Consider the following 25048-nt stretch of genomic DNA (forward strand, 5'->3'; position numbering starts at 1 on the left):
CCCCGTGCTTGCCCTTGGTAGTGTTGATTTCGGTGTTCACGTGATGCATGGGGATGGGCTCTCTTGCTGGGACTGCCTTGTTTGTCAGAGCAGCGAGACCATGTGTGACGATGTCTGTGTGTAAGAGAGAGATATATAGGCTACAGAGGGGAGGAGAGAGAGAAAAGTGAGGGGGGAGCGAGGGCAAGCGAGCGGCAGCTAGAGTGAGCGAGAGACTCAGTGGAGGTGGGCGGGTGCATGTGGGTAAGTGTGAGACTGGAGACGTTGGGTTCAGTCAGACAGGAGCAGAGTGGAGCACAGCATGTATGTATGCATGTGTATAGTTCCCGTTGGCTGAGCCTGGATTCTGAGCCTGGATTCTGAGCCTGGCAGGAACAGGAAGACTCATCAGACAGACAGCGGATCGCATCGGTGGCCAGTGCTGGACGGACGACACTGGACAGACAGGCAGACAGAGGGAGGCTGTAGCTCGGATGCGAGTGTCTGATGCCTTCCCCGTGGATAAACAGCGACCTGTTTTGTGTTTTCTCATCCTACCTGACTGGTTTCTCTCTGATGTGTGTTGTGTAGCCCTGGACTAGCTGAGGAAATCAGAGGTATTTGTTCTCTATTTGTCTTTAATTTGAGAATGATGCTTTGGCTTCTGGGATTTAATGGTGGGGGGGTGGGGAAGAAGGGATGGTGAGGGAGAAAGAGAGTAAAGGGGAGGGAGGGGGGGTTACTGTGCATCAGGCGGAACACATCAGTATAAGAGACAGAGGCAGGTCGCTGGCAGTAATAGCAGTGGAATGGTCAAACGGAATGCCGTGTGTCCGTCTTACTTTTGTGTGCGTGTCGCTGGTGTGTGTGTGTGTGTGTGTGTCTCTGGTGTGTGTGTCTGGCGGAGATGGCAGTGCTCTGACGGGGGTGCTGTATTATTAAGCTGTGATCTGTTGACATGCCTGCTCCTGTTGGAGGCCATTATCTTCATCAGAGCTGGCTAGCAGCAGGGTTACCAGGATACTAGCTAACCCCCTCTCCTCCTCCCCCCTCACCGTCTCCTTCTTTCTCTCTGCCTCTATCCATCTCTCAGTCTACTCTTCTCCTCCACCCCCTGGTGCTCTCTTTCCTTCCCTCTGTAAATGGATAGTTTTAAAGCCGTTCTCTCTCTTACCCTCTGCCGCCGTGCTAGCCTTCGGTGAAGAAGCTTTTACTGGCTGAAGAAAAGACCCATCGCAGGTATTTTAGGCAGGTTTCTGGGTAATTTAGCCTCAGTGGTCTTCAGGTTTTTCTTATTTTAACCCCCCCTCCCCCGATATTTCCCCCTCCGCTCAAATCATTAAGGGCTGTGAACCGAGTCTTTGCAGAGGAAAATGGAGTATGTCACAGGTTAAGAGAAAGGGCTGTTTTGATCTCATTGTGTGTGTGTGTGTGTGTGTGTGTGTGTGTGTGTGTGTGTGTGTGTGTGTGTGTGTGTGTGTGTGTGTGTGTGTGTGTGTGTGTGTCTCTATTCACCATGAGCCTTTTTCAGCCAGCGTTGTGAAAACAACAGCCCCCCCATCCTCTCCATCATAAAACCTCTCTGATGAATGTTGCCAATCAATTTTAAGCCATAACAAAGCCTCTCGACCCCTTCCTCCTAAAACGGGGGTGGGGGAGTCAACTCAGTCCAGGGGTGCTGGAGCTGGACATCCCCCCCCCCATCCCCCCCAAACCCGCAGGGCAATATGTGGAGCGGTAAATGCTGGAATGGGCAGCCTGTGTGTTGTTGATTGACCCTTTAGTGGGACCGATGGTTGAGTCCCCTGTGGAGCTAGGAGCACGGACACTGACCCCAGTCTTCACCCGTCCTGGTGCCCCCTTACCCTGCACACACACCAACACACACTGGTATCAGGCCAAGATGGAGATGTTTCTTATGCTACTGTACTGAGAATCTGCTAGCCTCTTTGTGTGCTGTCTGGAAAACCTGCATGAAAACATGCCTCAGTCAGTGATGTGAAACAACACACTGTGTGGTATCAGAAATGCTACTCGAATAGCCAAGTGTGCTATTGTCAGTGGGTGAGTTACATGACCAAATCTTTGTGTTGTGGTGCACATATTCTTTCCTGGAAGTCAACATCGACAACGCAGCTTTGTAACAAATCAAGTGGCAGGGCTGCTATTGTGGCTGAAACACAACATTTTAATTGGTGGACATAGTGCATTTTAAATTCAATTCCGAACTCCTCTCGTGTTCTTCTTGCCATGGACAGAAGCATCGCTATGCAGTTGACTAACCGGTCCGCTGTAGGGAAATACTGTCCACCGCTAAACATTTTTTCTCATTTTGGCCCATTCATCCTCGGAAGAGAGATGTTAGTGTGCACAGCACATAGACACCGTCTCTCACCGACTCACCCTCTCACGTTAGACGTGCACAGACTGAGAATAGAGACTCTAACATATTCTATTTAAGGCAGAATAACCCAACCAACATCCATACAAGTTTATTCTGTTTAGTGGATACATTGTGCTGCAGTGTAGGACTTCTTTAAATAGTACAGGATATATTGATTATAGCTATCAGGAATGTACCAGTTATACATGTACAGATATGTACAGATATGTACGCGTACACAGTCATAGTCATCTGTATGATCATTGAGAATGACCACAGAAGAAACAAACCGTCTTACAGAGTTTTTCAGTAATCAGTGGTTGAATAGAAGCAGCTGACTCATGTTCCCTGAATCCCAGCTAGAGGACACTAATTATAGGCTAGCCTTGGTTCCAAGACTATTAAGTCGTTTTAATTGTTTCACATATCAGTGATTTGCTTCATTGTTTCTACATAAGTGCTCTCTAAATGAAGGATAGAGTGTTTTAGTGTAGTCTTGGGGCTTTGACATTGTAGAGGCACATGGGTGCAGTTTGGGGTTTTGGCAGGAGAAGGATATGTGTTGACCAAAATGTAGAAACAGATAGACGCTGGCAGCCACATAGCCAGCTGGCCAATTTGAGGAGGACATTAGCACAAAGTGTGGGCAAAGAGAGTGGACTGCTGACTGCCGTCGCCTCACCGTCCTGCTTTATTATACCAATGTCCACAGAAAGAGGGAGGGGGATGAGAGGGAGAAATGGAGAGAGGGGAGCGGAGATGGAAAGAAAAACATAAAGAGGAGGAATGTCAAGATTAGAGAGAAAGAAATAGAAGATGGAGAGGGGAAGAGAAATGGATAGAGAGAGGATGAGGGAGAAATAGATGGAGAGGAGAAGAGAGGGATAGAGAGCGAGCACCACAAGCCTATCCACTGGGTGATGCTCATAGAAAATGTAATCAAGCTTTACAGATCATTTCCTTCCAATTTAGCAAAAATATATCTGTATAGCTGCACGGATGAATTTTCTCATATGCAATGATGGATCTATGGCTTTGACATTGTGGTGAACAGAATACTCCCTTTCTTTCTGTATATAATCATAAACTCCAATTCTAGCCAGTCGCCATTCGCTAGGGCTTTCTTTGTTTCCTCTTTAGCCAACAACTAGCTCAATCCGCTCTTTCTTCTGTCCTGAAAGACTGGCATGCCAGCACACCAGCAGAGTAAGAATAGAACGCTATTATTAGAACAATAATAATGAATCATTGCCAAACACATTTACAATGGCCTACTTTTCACCATGGCACATATTGGATCACTATCATGGATAGCACTTTTCTATTTTTCTCCACTGTCTGGAGCCCTATTTGTATGTTAACACTAGACTGTGTTTTCAGGCTATTTACACCTCTAACGTGGTCCTGGCTCCATGGCCTGGGCTGCATACTGACAAAACAACTGATAGATTGCCATAGCCTTGTGCGCCAATAGGAATGAATACTGGAAAGTGCCAATTAATGTCTGACTCGTTGGTGTATTTTAACCATGTCATTGAAGTACATTTGGTCCAGTTATGAGAGATTGGGAGGGAGATGAGGAGCAGGTGACGTATAACAACGTCTTCCATCAACAACTGCATTGCGGATTATCACTGGCTGCACTGTTTCTATAGGCCTTTGATCCCAATCAGCTCAGACCGAACAGGGGAACTAGTCTGGTTAAAGCTGGAATCCGCATTAGGGGAAACAGCGCCACTGGTCGCCCTAGGTTCATTTGTTTTTGTTTTGTTTATGAAAGTTGTAGATGAGCATCCAGCGTCGTGGTAAAAAATAATTGTAGCACATACATGTCCAAGGGAAAAAAAACATTTTTGTTGTTGTAATATCACAAATGAACATGGCAGTTTCACCTCTACGGATTTCAGTTTTAAATAAATACATAAGTACTGTGCTATATTTGGGGAGTAACTGGCTGTGTTTGGTTAAAGGGAGACGGCCAACCTGTCTGTTCAGGTCAGGTGTGTAATTACCAAATGCTGGCTAAACACGGGTGTTGACACAGGTAATAACGTTTGGTCTTTCTGTCTGGAGCTGTATTGATTCCTGTAGCATAGTGGCTGGGATATACATGAGGGGCCTACCTATTGTATTAAAAGCACCTCTGACGCATTATTCACACACACTCAGAATTCGCTGCTTCAAGTTCAGTAGCCTACCTCTCCTAGTTGAGCGTGCGAGGTCAAGTGGGCCTACAGTATAAGTGTGGTCTCAATGAAATGGATAGGCTGCCTATGCATGGGCAGAGAAACACGTGGAAGTTATCTTTCCAAGGAAATTAACTTAAATATAATCAGGCTGTGGTTTACTACTTAATAAATATTGAAAATGGAGAGAAGGGGAGGGCACTCAGCCAATGTGAGTCGAGGTGCAATCCAAAAATGATCATTGAAAAGGTACAACGTGCGTACCATAGTGAGGGAACTTTGAGCCTTTTCCTTTTCAATAATGATTGATTACCCATTTATTTCTCTCTGCCTGTTAATCGTCCCGCTCCTTAAAGGTAGGCTTTATCCTATATGCAAAACGTAGCTCAAGAGAAAGTGTCCACTCTCATCATTCTTGCTGCTTTAAGTTCAGTAGCCATACATCTCCTCTCCTACAGTAGTTGGGTGTGCGAGTGGTCTCTATTAAATAGGGAACGGGGATACCTAGTCAGTTGCACAACTGAATGCATTCAACTGAAATTCCGCATTTAACCCAACCCCTCTGAATCAGAGAGGTGCAGGGGGCTTCCTTAATCTACTTCCACGGCGCCCGGGTACCAGTTGTTGGGAGTTAACTGCCTTGATCAAGGGCAGAATGGTAGATTTTTTCCACCTTGCCCATTCTGGAATTTGAACCAGCGACCATTCGGTTACTGGCCCACCGCTTTTAACCCGCTAAGCTACCTGACAAATAGGCTATAGCGTATGCATTGGCGGAGAAGCACAGTGCAGTTATCTTTGCAAGGAAATGAACTTCCTAAATACAGTATGTTTTGGTTATAGTTTACTACATTGTCCAGAAATAAATATTGATCACCTATATTAGTCTCTGAAAATTGTCCCGCTCCTAAAAGGTAGGCTATATGCAGAAAATGTCCAACCCTGCTCTCTTCAAACTACATCTAGCCTATTGGCTGATATAGCCCAGTAATACCTATAGCCTGATATAATGGGCCATGTGAGAATCTCTGGTCATTTAACCTATTCATTAAGTAACTTTTGCGCATTTTGATATTGCTGGGAGCATGGCTAGCAAGCCAGCTGCATCACATATTGCCTAAAATAACATTGTGGAACTGTGGTTGGGTTCTGGCCCACTTCTTGGAGTAGCAGGTGGTAGTCGGACAGAAAGCCATCGGGAGAGTGCGGGTAAGGTATGAAAAGCTGTGGGTGCAGGCAGGAGCGGGATGAATAACTCAGTCCCGCATAGACCTCTAGCGTGCACAGACACACACACACACACACACACACACACACACACACACACACACACACACACTTCAGTGTCCTTCCCTTTGCTTCCCCACTCTAGTGATTAATTTCAACTAGCCTGGTTCCTCCAGTATACACACTGCTGCCGACCCTGCTGTAACTCTCTTCCCCTCTGGACCATGGAGGAGCTCTACCGTCAGATAGTCACGTCTGGGGGTCTGTCATTCTTGGATACATGGGGAGAGGAGCAGGGGGATCTCACAGTAATCTCTGGGGGGAGAGAGGTCGTCCTCCTAGTTTGTCCAGTAAACACTGGAAGTCAGCAAATCTGGCTGTGACCTGGCTGTTGAGAGCACAGCAAACAGAGCTGTGACATCTGAGCTCAGCTCACCAGCAGCAGGCAACAGTAGCCTCACCACGGCTGGGTCCAGATATGTAGGATTCACCCTAGACAAAACTAAAGACTGTTTGACCACTGTAATGTAGGTGACAGTATTCAGCTCATTCTGTTTTTTTTTTTACATTGAATATTTAAGGACTTGGACATTGTGCCAGTTGGTTGTTGCAATATTAAGTCATGGCTGCCTGTTTCTTTGGAAGATCTCTGGATCTCATTTAATGTTCTTTTACCTTAACTAGGCAAGCCAGTTAAGAACAAATTATTATTTACAATGACGGCCTACCCCGGACGACGCTGGGCCAATTCTGCGCCGCCCTATGGGACTCCCAATCACAGCTGGATGTGAAGCAGCCTGGATTTGAACCAGAGACTGCAGTGACACCTCTTGCACTGAGATGCAGTATCTTAGACCGCTGCGCCACTCGGGAGCCCATTCATTCTCAAGGAGGAAGACAAGCAGTCAATAATATGATGGCGGAGTGTGACTCACTGTTTCTGTCACAGTGAAGTCGGCCAAGAAGTCAAACTCTGTGTTGCCCTTGTGGGCTGAATGTAGGTTGCAGCTGAAACCCAGGTTCAATGGGGATGTGTAGGCCCGGGGTGCTTCACTGCTCTAGAGAACGGAGCTGTGGAGAGGAAATAAACCCTTTTTTCCCCCTTTTTTTTTTACACACAGCTATTTTTAGAGCCTTGGTTGTGAGCAGCAGCGTGCCTCCACAACCTCCTTTTGCCTTTCTGATGTGTTTTGAACCGTGATGATCAAAACACGGCTGATTTTAGAGCGCCATGTGTTTGCCTCAGTGGTGCTGTCTCTGTCAGTGCAGAGATGGGCTATTTTCTACCCTGGTTCTATATATAATATTATTTTTTTTAAAGCAGGTGATCTGAATGTAATCTTCTCCTCGCCAGTCCTTCATTGGCCGAGGGAATGTATAATGTTATCATTTAAATGAGTCATAGAATAATTTATTTCTTTTTGTCTTGCAATCACGTCCAAGCCTCACAAATGTCAGTGTTGAAAAGATCTGAGTCAATTGTGCCAGCTGAAGAGAGAGCAGAGGCTCTCTAAAATAGTCATCAATTACATATGCATGAGGCCCTTGGATTAGTCTGCCGGAACAGCAGTTCAGTGGCGACCAAAAGGCAGAGGTTAGTTGACTTGAATCCCCATCACTGAGGGCATTGAAGTGATCCATTTCATTGGACAAGGCACAAGATAAACTGTTTATTTTTAAGTACAGTACGGGAGGAGTTTGTTCCACTCAACACAGGACACATTCCCACCTTTGATTTATTCCCACAGCCAGAGGTGGGCTGGAAGCCTCCATTGTTTAGTGGATTAGAGGTAGAGAGGACCGTTTATAGGAGGCTGCCTGGTTGGTTCTGTGTACTCAGACTCTCACTGTTGTTTCCTGCTGGACAGACAGACAGAGGGACAAATAAATAAATGGCTTCCTGTGAACATGCTCTCAGGCCAGGGTGGATCAGTAATAAGATTGTGAGGCGTGAGGGGAGACCGGTCTGGCCTGTCTGAATTGAATCAACACCTCTGTCCCACTGTATCATACCACACCCCACCCCTGCCCAGCCCACACTTCCTACCCCACACCTGTCTACCCAATCTTATCCCACACTGTCATGCCTGGGAGGGAGACCCAGAGGATATGGGGCAGTCTGAGATTGGGAGTGGGGAGGGTGGGAGTGGAACTAAGGTCAGTGATGGTGAACTGGATAGACACAGGGTTGTGTGTGATGGTTAGCACTTCATTGGAGATGACAGGGGTAAGACTAGACTGTTGATCAGTGGTCTCCAACAGGTCGATCGCAAATGAAATCAAATATATTGGTCACCTACACATATTTAGCAGATGTTATTGCGGGTGTAGCGAAATGCTTGTGTTCCTAGCTCCAACAGTGCAGTAGTATCTAACAATTCACAATACACACAAATCTAAAAGTAAATGAATGGAATTAAGAAATGTATAAATATTAGGACAAGCAGTGTGTTGAGTAGAATACAATACACTACCGTTCAAAAGTTTGGTCACTTAGAAATGTCCTTGTTTTTGAAAGAAAAGCACTTTTTTTTTGTCCATTACAATTACATCAAATTGACTATTGTAGCTGGAAACGGAAGATTTTTCATGGAATATCTACATAGGCGTATAGAGGCCCATTATCAGCAACCATCACTCCTGTGTTCCAATGGCACGTTGTGTTAGCTAATCCAAGTTTATCATTTTAAAAGGCTAATTGATCATTAGAAAAACCTTTTGCAATTATGTTAGCACAGCTGAAAACTGATGTTCTGATTAAAGGAGCAATAAAACGGGCCTTTTTAGACTAGTTGAGTATCTGGAGCATCAGCATTTGTGGGTTTGATTACAGGCTCACAATGGCCAGAAACAAAGACCTTTCTTCTGAAACTCGTCAGTCTATTCTTGTTCTGAGAAATGAAAGCTATTCCATGTGAGAAATTACCAAGAAACTGAAGATCTCGTACAATGCTGTGTACTGTACTACTCCCTTCACAGAACAGCGCAAACTGTCTCTAACCAGAATAGAAAGAGGAGTGGGAGGCCCCGGTGCACAACTGAGCAAGAAGACAAGTACATTCGAGTGTCTAGTTTGAGAAAGACGCCTCACAAGTTCTCAACTGGCGGCTTTAATAAATAGTACCACAAAACACCAGTCTCAACGTCAACAGTGAAGAGGCGACTCCGGGATGTTGGCCTTCTAGTTTTATTACTCCTTTAATCAGCACAACAGTTTTCAGCTGTGCTAAAATAATTGCGAAAGGGTTTTCTTATGATCAATTAGCCTTTTCAAATGATAAACCTTGATTAGCTAACACAACGTGCCATTTGGAACACAGGAGTGATGGTTGCTGATAATGGGCCTCTATACGCCTATGTAGATATTCCATTAAAAATCAGCTGTTTCCAGGCCTGTAGTCTACAATAGTAATTTACAAAATTAACATTGTCTACACTGCTTTTCTTTAAAAAATAAGGACATTTCTAAGTGGCCCCAAACTTTTGAACGGTAGTGTACATATGAAATGAATAAAGCATAGTGTTCCATTATTAAAGTGGCCAGTGATTCCATGTCTATGTATATAGGGCAGCAGCCTCTAAGGTGCAGAGTTGAGTAACCGGGTGGTAGCCGGCTAGTGATGGCTATTTATCAGTCTGATGGCGTTGATATAGAAGCTGTTTTTCAGTCTCTCGGTCCCAGATAGCGGGGTGAACTGGCTGTGGCTCAGGTGGCTGATGTCCTTGATGATCTTTTTGGCCTTCTTGTGACATCGGGTGCTGTAGGTGTCCTGGAGGGCAGGCGGTGCAGTTTCCGTACCTGGTGGTGATACAGGATGCTCTCAATTGTGCATATGTAAAGGTTTGTGAGGGTCTTAGGGGCCAAGCCAAATTTCTTCAGCCTCCTGACGTTGAAGAGGCGCTGTTGCGTCGCCTTCACCACACTGTCTGTGTGAGTAGACCATTTCAGATGGTCAGTGGATGTGTACGCCGAGGAACGTGAAGCTTTCCACCTTCTCCACTGCGGTCCTGTTGATGTGGATAGAGGTATGCTCCCTCTGCTGTTTCCTGAAGTCCACGATCAGCTCCTTCATTTTGTTTGATGTTGAGGGAGAGGTTATTTTCCTCACACCACTCCACCAGGGCCCTCCCCACCTCCCTGTAGGCTATCAGGCCTACTAATCATTTTTTTTTTTTTTTTATTTGATTTACTACTGTTGTGTCGTCTGCAAACTTGATTATTGAGTTGGAGGCGTCCGTGTACACGCAGTCATTGGTGAGCAGGGAGTACAGGAGGGGGCTGAGCACGTACCCTTGTGGGGCCCCCGTGCTGAGGATCAGCAAAGTGGAGGTATTGTTTCCTACCTTCACCACCTGGGGGCGGCCCATCAGGAAGTCCAGGACCCAGTTGCACAGGGCGGGGTTCAGACCTAGGGCCCCGAGGTTTAACCTCTATGGGCTAGGTGGGACGCTTGCGTCCCACCTACTCAACAGCCAGTTGAATCCCGTGGCGCGTTATTCAAATTCCTCAAAAATGCAAAAACTTAAATTTTTCAAACATATGACTATTTTACACCATTTTAAAGACAAGACTCTCGTTAATCTAACCACACTGTCCGATTTCAAAAAGGCTTTACAACGAAAGCAAAACATTAGATTATGTCAGCAGAGTACCCAGCCAGAAATAATCAGACACCCATTTTTCTAGCTAGCATATAATGTCACATAAACCCAAACCACAGCTAAATGTAGCACTAACCTTTGATGATCTTCATCAGATGACAACCCTAGGACATTATGTTATACAATACATGCATGTTTTGTTCAATCAAGTTCATATTTATATCAAAAACCAGCTTTTTACATTAGCATGTGACTAGCATGTGACTAGCATTCCCACCGAACACTGCCGGTGAATTTACTAAATGACTCACGATAAACGTTCACAAAAAGCATAACAATTATTTTAAGAATTATAGATACAGAACTCCTCTATGCACTCGATATGTCCGATTTTAAAATAGCTTTTCGGTGAAAGCACATTTTGCAATATTCTCAGTAGATAGCCCGGCATCACAGGGCTAGCTATTTAGACACCCAGGAAGTTTAGCACTCACCAAAGTCAGATTTACTATAAGAACATTTTTATTACCTTTGCTGTCTTCGTCAGAATGCACTCCCAGGACTTCTACTTCAATAACAAATGTTGGTTTGGTCCCAAATAATCCATAGTTATATCCAAATAGCGGCATTTTGTTTGTGCGTTCAAGACACTATCCGAAAGGGTAAATAAGGGTGACGAGCATGGCGCAATTCGTGACAAACAATTTCTAAATATTCCATTACCGTACTTCGAAGCATGTCAACCGCTGTTTAAAATAAATTTTTATGCCATTTTTCTCATAAAAAAGCGATAATATTCCGACCGAGAATCTGCGTTTAGGTAAACAGACAAAAGAAAATAAAGCATGGGGTCGACTCGGGCACGCGCCTAAGCCCATAGTACTCTGATCGGCCACTTGCCAAACGCGATAAAGTGTTTCAGCCAGAGGCTGCCTCGATATCGTTCAGCTTTTTCCCGGGCTCTGAGAGCCTATGGGAGCCGTAGGAAGTGTCACATTATAGCAAAGATCCTCAGTCTTCAATAAAAAGAGCCAAGATGAAACACAACTTGTCAGACAGGCCACTTCCTGCATGGAATCTTCTCAGGTTTTGGCCTGCCATATGAGTTCTGTTATACTCACAGACACCATTCAAACAGTTTTAGAAACTTTAGGGTGTTTTCTATCCAAAGCCAATAATTATATGCATATTCTAGTTACTGGGCAGGAGTAGTAACCAGATTAAATCGGGTGCGTTTTTTATCCGGCCGTGTCAATACTGCCCCCTAGCCCTAACAGGTTAATGATGAGCTTGAAGGGTACTATGGTGTTAGAGGATGAGCTATAGTCATTGAACAGCATTCTTACAAAGGTATTCCTCTTGTCCAGATGGGATAGGGCAGTGTGCAGTGCGATGGCGATTGCATCGTCTGTGGATCTATTGGAGCGTTATGCAAATTCAAGTGGGTCTAGTGTGTCAGGTAAGGTAGCGGTGATATGATCGTTGACTAGTCTCTCAAAGCACTTCTTCAGAAGTGAGTGTACGGGGCGATAGTAATTTAGTAAAGTTACATTTGCTTTCTTGGGTACAGGAACAATGGTGGACATCTTGAAGCAAGTGGGAACAGCAGACTGGGATAGGGAGAGATTGAATGTCTGTAAAAATACTCCAGCCAGCTGGTCTGCGCATACTCTGAGGACGCGGCTAGGGATCCGGTCTGGGCCGGCAGCCCTGCGAGGGTTAACACACTTAAATGTCTAACTCATGTAGGCCAATGAGAACGAGAGCCCACAGTCCTTGGGAGCTGGCCACGTCGATGTTATCCTCAAAGCAGGCAAAGAAGGTGCCGGGAGCACGACGTTAGTGTCCACAACGTGGCTGGTTTTCCCTTTGTAATCCGGAATTGTCTGTAAACCCTGCCACATACGTCTCATGTCGATCTGTTAAATTGCGACTCCAATTTGTCTCTGTACTGACGTTTTGCCTGTTTGATTGCCTTACGGAGGGAATAACTACATTGTTTGTATTCTATCATATTCCCAGTCACCTTGCCATGGTTAAATGCGGTGGTTCGCGCTTTCAGTTTTGCCCGAATGCTGCCATCTATCCACGGTTTCTGGTTTGGAAGGGTTTTAATAGTCATAGGTGGGAATAACATCCCCTTTACACTTCCTGATGAACTCAGTCACTGTGTCCGTGTATACGTCAATGTTATTCTCACAGGCTACCCAGAACATATCCCAGTCCGGTTGATCAAAACAATCTTGAAACGTGGATTCTGATTGGTCAGACCAGCGTTAAATAGACCGTAGCACCGGTACTTCCTGTTTGAGTTTCTGCCAATAAAAAGGGAGGAGCAAAATGTAGTCGTGATCTGATTTTCCTAAGGGAGGGCGGGGGAGGGCCTTGTAGGAATCCCGAAAGGGGGAGTAGCAGTGGTCAAAATGTTTTTCCAGCGCGAGTACTACTGTCAATGTGTTGATAGAACATCATTGACTATAACCAAAGAAAATTATCTTGGGAGGCAATACGGTCTGAATTTGATTGAGGTATTCTAGGTCGGGTGAGCAAAGGACTTGAGTTTCTGTACATTATCACAGTCACACCATGAGTAGTTAGTCATAAAACATACACCACCACCACCAGAACAAAGAAACCAATTAGGGAAAGTCGTATTACCGCCACTCTGATATCCAAAAGTTATTTCCGGCTGTATGTAGTAACACAAAAAAACCTTTATGGGCTAATAATGTAATAAATATCACAAAAAATATATAATACTGCAAAGTTGCTTAGGAGCTTGAAGCAGAGCTGCCATGTCTGTGATGACAGAAATACTTTCCCCAAAACCTTCTCAATTTAACCCTTTCACACGTACCATCACACGGGTGTGATCATTCTACAGTGATCCCTGAAGCGTATGATCACACCGGTGTGATTAGAACGCTTATTTAGAACGGCCATTTTCGATTGACGCAACAATCAGCATTTGAGCTGGCCACACTGTTCTTCCAGAAACATTTTTGCACAAACACAGTCCTTACAAAGTTATGTCCAGAATGTGAGCAGTTTATTTTTGGATGCAATGTTCAGAAATTCACAGAAGCATCTACAGCAGAACTCAATCATCCAAACCGGAAAAATGTAGGCTACATTTGTCCTCGCTCTAACTGAGGAAAGATTGACATAACACAAGCAGTCATGTTTGTATAACTCTCCGCTGACATAAACTACAAAATGAATTAGCTAATAGAAATTACTATTTATAATTAATCACATCACGGGTGAGCTCACCATTGATCGAAATAATTTAGTAAAACACTCTCTAGAAATCAAAAGTAATCCGAAGATGGGTAGTTTGTGCATGCTGCCATGCTTTTTTTCTCTCACAGAAACCAAAGATAATAATGAAGACAAGATGAGTAAATATATAAATAATACAGTAAATATATAAATAATTACCACACAAAACATTTTCTGATAGTGATTTATCGATACAAGTGGCGCGTGCCGGCAATCAATCACGTAACCTCTCACTCTGACCCATTCAGTGTTGTTGTTTATGGATGTAGCTATTGAGCTAAGCTGTAGCATTAGCAATGTCTTTCAAAAGGAGACAACTCACAAATGCGGAAATTCTGGATATTCTTTTTATTCTGGCGTTCGGTCAATATATTCCTTCCAAAAGGCACAGGTTTGGGGTCAAGTTCTTTGTCATGTGTGACGTGAAGATAGGATTTGTCCAGATCATTATAGTTTACACAGGGTCCAACACTGACATCCAACATTATGAGGGGCTTGGGGTGTCTGGGTCCGGGGTGATGACCATGCTGGCTCCTCATCTCAGCAAGGGACACACTTTGTATGTGGACAATTGGTACAGCAGTCCCACACTCTTCCAGCATCTGCTCTCCAACAGCACAGGGGCCTGTGGCACAGTCAGGTCGAACAGGAAGGGGATGCCGGTATTGGATGCAGGAAGATGCAGAGAGTGGAGGCGGAGTTCAAGGAGAACGGTCAACAGCTGACAGTAAAGTGGCATGACAAACGAGACATCCATGTCCTCTCCATTGTCCATATAGCAACCATGTCGGCCACAGGGAAGGTGGAGCACCCGACGGGAGAGAGAAATATCAAACCAGACTGTGTGCTTGACTATAACCTCAGTTGAAAAGGCGGATATTTTTCCATCTGCTCGCCGCCGCCCTCAATGGCCACATAGTTCACCGCCAACTAACAGGTGAGGTGATTACTGAACAAGGGATTTTTTGTAATTGGATGTACAGTTCACATACAGAAACTATTAACTTAATAAGGCACTTACTTTGATAGAAACACAGCCTGGATTTGAACCAGGGTGTCTGTAGTGACGCCTCTAGCACTAATATGCTGTGCCATAGACCGCTGCTCCACTTGGGAGTCATAAGGCCAGGGTAGCTTCAAAATACAACACAAGCTAATACTTCTCTGACGCAATTAGCATTGTTTTAGAGAGCTAATAGAAGAATGTAGCTAGCTACATAAGCAGGATTGAATATAACACCATAAAGGTTATGAAATGAGTAACGTTATCTCGCTTGTCCGCGTTTATAAGGAATATACACAAATACATTACGCTCCATACACACAGTGAGCGACAGTAGACACGACCTACAGAAACTATTAGAATGTAATAAGGCACTTACTTTGATAGAAACGCACACATTTCCGAAGTTATTATTGGTAACAAAGACAATGACTGCGATGCGGGCAACAGACGGAAAATGTGAACAGGTGTGTGCAGATCCTGTTCTGAAGGGACATGCGCAAATGTCGGCAGACTTCAACTGCACAAACAATTGCGAAGTGCTTGGGGGATTTTGTCCGGGTCAGAAATGTCTTTAAAAATACATTTTCCACAAAAGTAAAAATGACTACTTTTATGTGAATAAATGAGGCGGAACACACCTCAATGCAAAATGTTCTTAAAAAATAAAAACTTGTTAGAAAATAATTTTAAATTGACAAGTTGAAAACAGCCTATAAACAAAAACAGGCTGCGTGCCTTGGTTTGATGGCAGCGCGGATTAAATGTGCTGTTGCGTAACAATCACATTCTGGAATGGAGAGAACGTTCTAACATCACGTGCATAAAAACACTCACGCTGGGGCGACCGTTAGAGATATTTGGAACTCACACATGAAAGGGTTAAATGTTAACTGCTTACCTGATTTGTTTAACACTTTTTTTTGGTTACTACATGATTCCATACAGTATGTGTTATTTCATAGTTTTGATGTCTACACAATTATTCTACAATGTACAAAATAATAAAAAGAAAGAAAAACCCTTCAACTAGCTTCACCTGGAATGCTTTTCCAACAGTTTTGAAGGAGTTCCCACATATGCTGAGCACTTGTTAGTTTTCCTTCACTCTGCGGTCCTACTCATCCCAATCCATCTCAGTTGGGTAGAGGTTGTGTGATTGTGGAGGCCAGGCCATCTGATGCAGCATTCTATCACTCTCATTCTTGATCAAATAGCCCTTACATAGCCTGGAGGTGTGTTTGAATTCAGATTTGATTTAAGCATTGACATGGACTCAGAACATCTAATTATGTTGTTTCTCTATGAACAATTGTAATTTCGAGAGTGAAAAACTAAACAAATATCTAAAACCAGGATAAAACTATTTGGGAAAATGTAAAACATTATTTAGTATTAAAAAAATCATGGATTTTATAGAGTTGTTTATTAACCATTGTTTTACCAGATATATTGACAGAAAATATAGTGCTCGCAACATGTTGAATTTTTTTTTATTTGGCTCTCATGCTAGAAAAGGTTAGAGACCCGTGCTGTAGCTAATTGATTGTCTGTGAGGTAGCTAGCTGAGGTTACAGTGATGGCCATGTATCGATTGTGGTTAAGGTGTCATGGTGATGTCACCTTCATAGCACCCAGCTCATGACAAGTGGAGTGATGCATGCAGTCCAAGGGATGACATATTGATTTTTAAACTTTACCCCTATTTTGGGGGTGATAATAGGTTAATGAGGCTAGCTGTTCAGGGATGATTGTGGACTAGATGTAAGGGTGCTGACTGAAATGATCAATATGTTGGGAGCAGTGACATGGGGTTGTGGTCAGGTCACTGGCTATGGGGAGGATTAGGCCAGGCCAGGATACTGACGCTGAACAGCAGAGGGATCCAGCCTTTCACAGTGACAAATCAAATTATATTTGGTCACATACACATATCTAACAATACACAACAATACACACACATCTAAAGTAAAATAATGCAGTTAAGAAGGACACGTGTGTGTGTGTGTGTGTGTGTGTGTGTGTGTGTGTGTGTGTGTGTGTGTGTGTGTGTGTGTGTGTGTGTGTGTGTGAGTTTCTGAGGGGATGTTGCTTTTTAAAGCCCATTAGGTGATTGTTTTTCCTTGTTTAGCCCTGGACCATGCCATTTGGTGGCCACACCCCTCCCCTCAGCAATGGGTGTATGTGTGTGAACAGCTGCTGATTGTGATAAGTGTTTCCTCTGTTAACCTTTGGAGCGTTACAGGCCTGTGTGCGCCCCATGCTGTGCTCCTGTTTCCACCGGTGGCACAGTCTGGGGGTGGGCTAGGGGTCCATGTATGGGTGACTGGGCCACCGGTGGAAACAGGAGCACCGCATGGTGCGCACACATACAGTCACATATTAGGGTATTATTTTAGACAATATTGCAGTATTACTTTTGCCCTAGTCGGCCAGTCTTGCACCAAAATTTCACATTGTCCCTTTTCTGCCGTCCAGAGCAATCAGAATCATACGGAAAATGGTATCAACTGCAGTATGAGTAAATTAAGCTCTCAGTGTCAGAGGAGACTGAGGCTAGCTTATGAGTGATTGTCATTCCAGGGTTGTCCTTACCAACATAAAATGTCTCACTGCATGCAATGTAAGCCTAGGCCTGCAACATTCACTGCCCTACTCCATACACACAATGTTAATCAGTGTGCATTGTTTGTGTGGAAATGCATGTCAGCATTATGATTAATAAAATATGCTAATACTGTAGTATATAAATAACTGCTACCATGGTAAATAGTGCATTAGAGTGGAAAGCTTCTCAGTATTTAAAGCCTTATCATCAATCAAGCATTTGCTGTATTACTAATGATATTACCGCACTGACGATTCTCAACAATCCCTCTAGCCATGCGTTAACGTTAGGCAATTGCTTGCATCAAATCTCAAAGGCCATATTGTGTGTTGATTGGTGGTTTATGCTAACTGTGTAAAGGTTGGTTTGGGGCTCTCTCTAGTGTTCCTCCGGGTTTGTGAGGTCAGGCTGGAACAGAAGAGGTCTGTGCTGTCATTTTACTCGTTAAAGCGATTCTATGAGGAGCTTTGAAGGACTTTCTCTTCCACAGCAGACATCAATGGAGCTTTTGTGTGGGACAGGGAATTAATTAACTCAATAGGAATGACAGTGTTCTAATCATCTGGCTGAGAGGCTGGCTATTCTGGCCTGGAAATACGGGTCACAACTCACACTTCCTGTTTGTCTGAGTGGAGCTGTGTGATTGGCGGGGATGAGTCAACAGCACTACTGAGTCTGCTTTGGTAGTAGAACAGTCATCCTGGGTGAAGCCTCCACCAAGGTCAACACTACAGATGTACTGTCTCCATGGGGTTCCTCTGATAGAGTTCAGCCTTTGTTTGAGGGTTTGTCTTACGCATCGATTTTCCCTCACTAGAAGAAAGATGAGTTAGTTTGCACTGAGGGTGGAGGAGATGTGAATCACCGACCACAGTGATGTCGTACACAAGCTACATTGTACACAGAACACAATTTACAGAGGAGCAATCCCATTAAGTCACATCTCCTGTAAGTCACAGCTGTGGCTAAAGGGGAGAGGATATTGAAGAAGTGATTGAGAATATGACAGTGGTGTGATGGAGACTATGGAACTGGTGTGTGTGTGAGTTATCGTCACATCTCTGATTTATCTTAGCTGTCATTGAAATGGCCGCTGTGGCAAGAGAATCTCCCAGCTTCGCCTCCCTGGGCTATTTTTACCAGCAGCCATATTCTCATCACCTCACTGGAGTGAGGAGGCTGTTGTTCCCATATTGAAGAGAAGGAACAAGCAGGAGAGATTGGTGATTGGTTCTCCCTCCACTGTTTAGGTAGAAGGAGCTGCTGCCTCGTGGGCGGCCGTCTTTGTTCAGACATCACAGTGCTTGTAGTAAAGCAACATTGTAGATAGATGGTATTGTTTTTCTGTTGATGAGATTTCTTGAAAATGTAATACGTGTTTTCTAATTCATCCACCATGACAAAGCGTTACCTCAATACTTATTGGGTCAAGCAGAATATCTTTGGAGTAGTAGTAGGTAAACAACATCTCTTTAGTAATGGAGAGGGAAAGATAGAACGAGAGAGGGAGCAAAAAGATAGAGATGGTGGACAGGAAATGAGTTTGACTGGCTCTGTCATCATTTATCATGGCGGGGTTCCATAATCTCGTCACCAATGTATCATAGAGCCATTTAGCACTGACTTTCCACCAGGTATTCCCATACGGGGGTACGCCAAATATAAATGTGATTAACATTTAATATATATATATATATATATATTAAATTATGTATATATATTATATATATATTAAATTATATATATTAAATTATATAATGTGTGTGTTATGTATGTATGTGTGTGTATATATATATATATATATATATATATGTATATATATATATATATCCTCCTATATATATATATATATATATATATATATATATATATATACACACACACACACACATTATATAATTTAATATATATACTGCTCAACAAAAATAAAGGGAACACTTAAACAACACAATGTAACTCCAAGTCAATCACACTTCTGTGAAATCAAACTGTCCACTTAGGAAGCAACATTGATTGACAATACATTTCACATGCTGTTGTGCAAATGGAATAGACAACAGGTGGAAATTATAGGCAATTAGCAAGACACCCCCAATAAAGGAGTGGTTCTGCAGGTGGGGACCACAGACCATTTCTCAGTTCCTATGCTTCCTGGCTGATGTTTTGGTCACTTTTGAATGCTGGCGGTGCTTTCACTCTAGTGGTAGCATGAGACGGAGTCTACAACCCACACAAGTGGCTCAGGTAGTGCAGCTCATCCAGAATGGCACATCAATGCGAGCTGTGGCAAGAAGGTTTGCTGTGTCTGTCAGCGTAGTGTCCAAAGCATGGAGGCGCTACCAGGAGACAGGCCAGTACATCAGGAGACGTGGAGGAGGCCGTAGGAGGGCAGCAACCCAGCAGCAGGACCGCTACCTCCGCCTTTGTGCAAGGAGGAGCAGGAGAAGCACTGCCAGAGCCCTGCAAAATGACCTCCAGCAGGCCACAAATGTGCATGTGTCTGCTCAAACTGTCAGAAACAGACTCCATGAGGGTGGTATGAGGGCCCGACGTCCACAGGTGGGGGTTGTGCTTACAGCCCAACACCGTGCAGGGTGTTTGGCATTTGCCAGAGAACACCAAGATTGGCAAATTCGCCACTGGCGCCCTGTGCTCTTCACAGATGAAAGCAGGTTCACACTGAGCACATGTGACAGACGTGACAGTCTGGAGACGCCGTGGAGAACGTTCTGCTGCCTGCAACATCCTCCAGCATGACCGGTTTGGCGGTGGGTCAGTCATGGTGTGGGGTGGCATTTCTTTGGGGGGCCGCACAGCCCTCCATGTGCTCGCCAGAGGTAGCCTGACTGCCATTAGGTACCGAGATGAGATCCTCAGACCCCTTGTGAGACCATATGCTGGTGCGGTTGGCCCTGGGTTCCTCCTAATGCAAGACAATGCTAGACCTCATGTGGCTGGAGTGTGTCAGCAGTTCCTGCAAGAGGAAGGCATTGATGCTATGGACTGGCCCGCCCGTTCCCCAGACCTGAATCCAATTGAGCACATCTGGGACATCATGTCTCGCACCATCCACCAACGCCACGTTGCACCACAGACTGTCCAGGAGTTGGCGGATGCTTTAGTCCAGGTCTGGAGGAGATCCCTCAGGAGACCATCCGCCACCTCATCAGGAGCATGCCCAGGCATTGTAGGGAGGTCATACAGGCACGTGGAGGCCACACACACTACTGAGCCTCATTTTGACTTGTTTTAAGGACATTACATCAAAGTTGGATCAGCCTGAGTGTGGTTTTCCACTTTAATTTTGAGTGTGACTCCAAATCCAGACCTCCATGGGTTGATAAATTGGATTTCCATTGATTATTTTTGTGTGATTTTGTTGTCAACTATGTAAAGAAAAAAGTATTTAATAAGATTATTTATTTCATTCAGATCTAGGATGTGTTGTTTAAGTGTTCCCTTTATTTTTTTGAGCAGTATATATACTTATATTTATTATTATTATTATTAAAAATAATAATCTTCACATTTTCAAACAGTTCATTTATATTTTCCAAAGGGGCTATACATTTGGGCGAGTTTTTTTTCTTCGCCTGAGTAGCCACTGTCAAAAATGTATTCAACCATCTAGTGTTCAACGAAATAACAACACAATGTCAAATACAGGTAGCCTAGTCAAATAATGAACATCCAATCACATTAACCTTTACTCTCTCGCGGGAATTCTACTAACGGTCCATATGTAGCCAAACGTAGCTGCTGCTCATGTTGGTATCTGTACTGATGGAGCAAAATAAATGACAGGGAGACATAGTGGAGTGGTAACGCACTTGCAAGCAGTTTCTCCCGACGTCACTTGGGTACACTGCAAATCGTGCTGTTAAGACACTGATGCCCTTTGGAACCACATACCTATGTGAGAGTGGATTCTCGGCCCACACTAACATGAAAACTAAATACAGGCACAGACTGTGTGCAGAAAATGATTTAAGACTGAGACTCTCTCCAATACAATCCAACATTGCAGAGTTATGAGCATCCTTTCAAGCACACCCTTCTCATTTTCCTGTGGTGAGTTATTCACCTTTTTTGATGAACAAATAAGGTTTTATAAGATATTAAACAAAGAGCAAAATGATTGATTCTTATTATTTGTGCCCTGGTCCGATAAGAGCTCTTTGTCACTTCCCACGAGCCGGGTTGTGACGACAACTCACACTCATTCTTATGTTTAATAAATGTATCCTATAGTGTGTGTGTGTGTGTGTGTGTGTGTGTGTGTGTGTGTGTGTGTGTGTGTGGCAGGCTTACAATGATGGCAAAAACCAACATTTGAGAGTGCGCTGACCCTGGTGCTAGAGGGGGTACGCAGCTGGAGGTTGAATGTTTGAAGGGGTACGGGACTATACAAAGTTTGGGAACCACTGCTTTACACCACCTGTCCCACTGTCAGGAGACATTAACATGAGAGCTGTCCACATCTATGATTACCAAACGCTCCCCCTAACACAGACCTCTATACACACACACACACACCTCTATACACACACACACACACCTCTATACACACACACACACCTCTATATACACACACACACACACACACACACACACACACACACACACACACACACACACACACACACACACCCTCTATACACACACACACACACCTCTATACACACACACACACACCACTATACACACACACACACCTCTATACACACACCTCTATACACACACACACACACCTCTATACACACACACACACACCACTATACACACACACACACCTCTATACACACACCTCTATACACACACACACACCTCTATACACACATACACACACACATACACACACACACACCTCTATACACACACACACCTCTATACACACACACACCTCTATACACACACACACACCGCTATACACACACACACACACACACACACACACACACACACACACACACACACACACACACCCTCTATACACACACACACACCTCTATACACACACACACACACACACACACACACACACACACACACACACACACACACACACACACACACACACACACACTATACACACACACACACACACCTCTATACACACACCTCTATACACACACACACACCTCTATACACACTCACACACACACACACACACACACACACACACACACACACACACACACACACACACACACACACACACACACAACTCTATACACACACACACACCTCTATACACACACACTTCTATATACACACACACACACCTCTATATATACACACACACACCACACCTCTATATACACACACACACCTCTATACACACACACACACCTCTATATACACACACACACACCTCTATACATACACACACACCTCTATACACACACACCTCTATACACACACACACACAACCTCACACACACACACCTCTCTATACACACACACACACCTCTATACACACACACACACACCTCTATACACACACACACACACACACACACACACACACACACACACACACACACACCTCTATACACACACACACACCTCTATACACACACACACACACACACACACACACACACACACACACACACACACACCACTATACACACACACACACACACCTCTATACACACACCTCTATACACACACACACACCTCTATACACACTCACACACACACACACACACACACACACACACACACACAACTCTATACACACACACACACCTCTATACACACACACTTCTATATACACACACACACACCTCTATATATACACACACACACCTCTATACACACACACCTCTATATACACACACACACCTCTATACACACACACACACCTCTATATACACACACACACACCTCTATACATACACACACACCTCTATACACACACACCTCTATACACACACACACACAACCTCACACACACACACCTCTCTATACACACACACACACCTCTATACACACACACACACACACACACACACACACACACACACACACACACCTCTATACACACACACACACACACACACACACACACACACACACACACACACACACACACACACACACACACTCTATACACACACACACACACACACACACACACACAGACACACACCTCTATACACACACACACACACACACAGCTCTATATACACACACACACCTCTATATACACACACACACACCTCTATATATACACACACACACACACCTCTATACACACACACCTCTATATATACACACACGCCTCTATACACAAACACACACCTCTATACATACACACACACCTCTATACACACACACAAAAACCTCTACACACACACACCTCTATACACACACACACAACCTCACACACACAGTAGTGTTACTTAGACACGGGGTTCCCACAGCACATCCTGAATGCATAAATAAACAAGACTCATCTTTAAGTTGTTGTCATCCAATTATGCGGTCATTGTCACTGTTAAATTCATTATTTTGTCACCATGTGTGAATCATGAAACTGACTATGTTTAAAATGCTTTATCTTTGGGTTAATCTCACTCCAACTTTAGACACATTTTCTGTGTGGAGGCTAAATCATCAACGTTGTGTTATCTTCCTGGTTGATGACCCGTCCCTCTCTCTGATTGGCTCCTCAGGTACAACCCGTCCCCCGCGTCACGGAGAGGTCCCTGGGGTAGATTACAACTTCCTGCCGGTGGAGGACTTCCTGGCGCTGGAGCAGAGGGGAACCCTTCTGGAAATAGGAACATATGAAGGTAACACCTGCAGCAATGCTTACTCACTCAGTGTATCCATAGTCTGAGTGTGGAGACTAACTAGGGCCCCTCAGAAGTGAACACCACGTGGAGGTAAACCATCCATGTCATCAGTTGAATCCTGGACAAGTTATTTACTTAGGTATCTACTGTCTACTGTATGTGGGTGGTATATCTCTGGAGGTGAGAGCGTACTAGGTGTATTATTTACTTAGGTATCTACTGTCTACTGTATGTGGGTGGTATATCTCTGGAGGTAAGAGCGTACTAGGTGTATTATTTACTTAGGTATCTACTGTCTACTGTATGTGGGTGGTATATCTCTGGAGGTGAGAGCGTACTAGGTGTATTATTTACTTAGGTATCTACTGTCTACTGTATGTGGGTGGTATATCTCTGGAAGTGAGAGCGTACTAGGTGTATTATTTACTTAGTTATCTACTGTCTACTGTATGTGGGTGGTATATCTCTGGAAGTGAGAGCGTACTAGGTGTATTATTTACTTAGATATCTACTGTCTACTGTATGTGGGTAGTATATCTCTGGAAGTGAGAGTGTACTAGGTGCGTTTTAAACAGGCTTCTGCAATAAGTTGAGTAGTGATGACAGGAGACATTTTTACAGCCCTGTGTGAATAAACCCATTCCCACAAGATAGTCATCATTACCCTGGCATCATGTTCTGTGTGAGAGGGGACGTGAGAGGGGAAGAGTTCTGGCTTTGTTCGCACGCAACTTCCAGTGTTGTGTATATTTGAACAGCAAAGAATGGCAATCAACAACAGTGGAGCATTAAACATGTCATGCATAAATATCATTCATTCACATGCACGTTTAATGAAGTGGCTGTTCCGTCTGTGTAGTTTGGTCAGTGGGCCTAGACAATGGGCCTGCTCCACTTTCCCAGAGAAAACACACAGCCAGAGGGGATAAACAGCCTCCTCACTTCCACCAATAGAATGCACTAGACTAGAAA

At 44.1% G+C, this 25048-nt stretch overlaps 1 protein-coding gene across 10 annotated transcripts in view; it reads left to right on the forward strand.

The window, feature by feature from the left end:
- LOC106583030 (membrane-associated guanylate kinase, WW and PDZ domain-containing protein 1) overlaps positions 1 to 25048 on the forward strand; it is a 198412-nt gene that overhangs the window by 126297 nt on the left and 47067 nt on the right. For 9 of the 10 annotated variants that reach the window (XM_014166771.2, XM_014166774.2, XM_014166772.2 and 6 more), the window contains exon 3: positions 23954 to 24073. In XM_014166771.2, the coding sequence (XP_014022246.1) occupies positions 23954 to 24073 (120 nt within the window). Of the gene's footprint in view, positions 1 to 188; positions 597 to 23953; positions 24074 to 25048 lie in introns of those variants that run through there. The other variant, XM_014166777.2, reaches the window with a different exon arrangement.

This window comes from Salmo salar, chromosome ssa22, assembly GCF_905237065.1.
Source record: "Salmo salar chromosome ssa22, Ssal_v3.1, whole genome shotgun sequence".
NCBI classification, from domain to species: domain Eukaryota; kingdom Metazoa; phylum Chordata; class Actinopteri; order Salmoniformes; family Salmonidae; genus Salmo; species Salmo salar.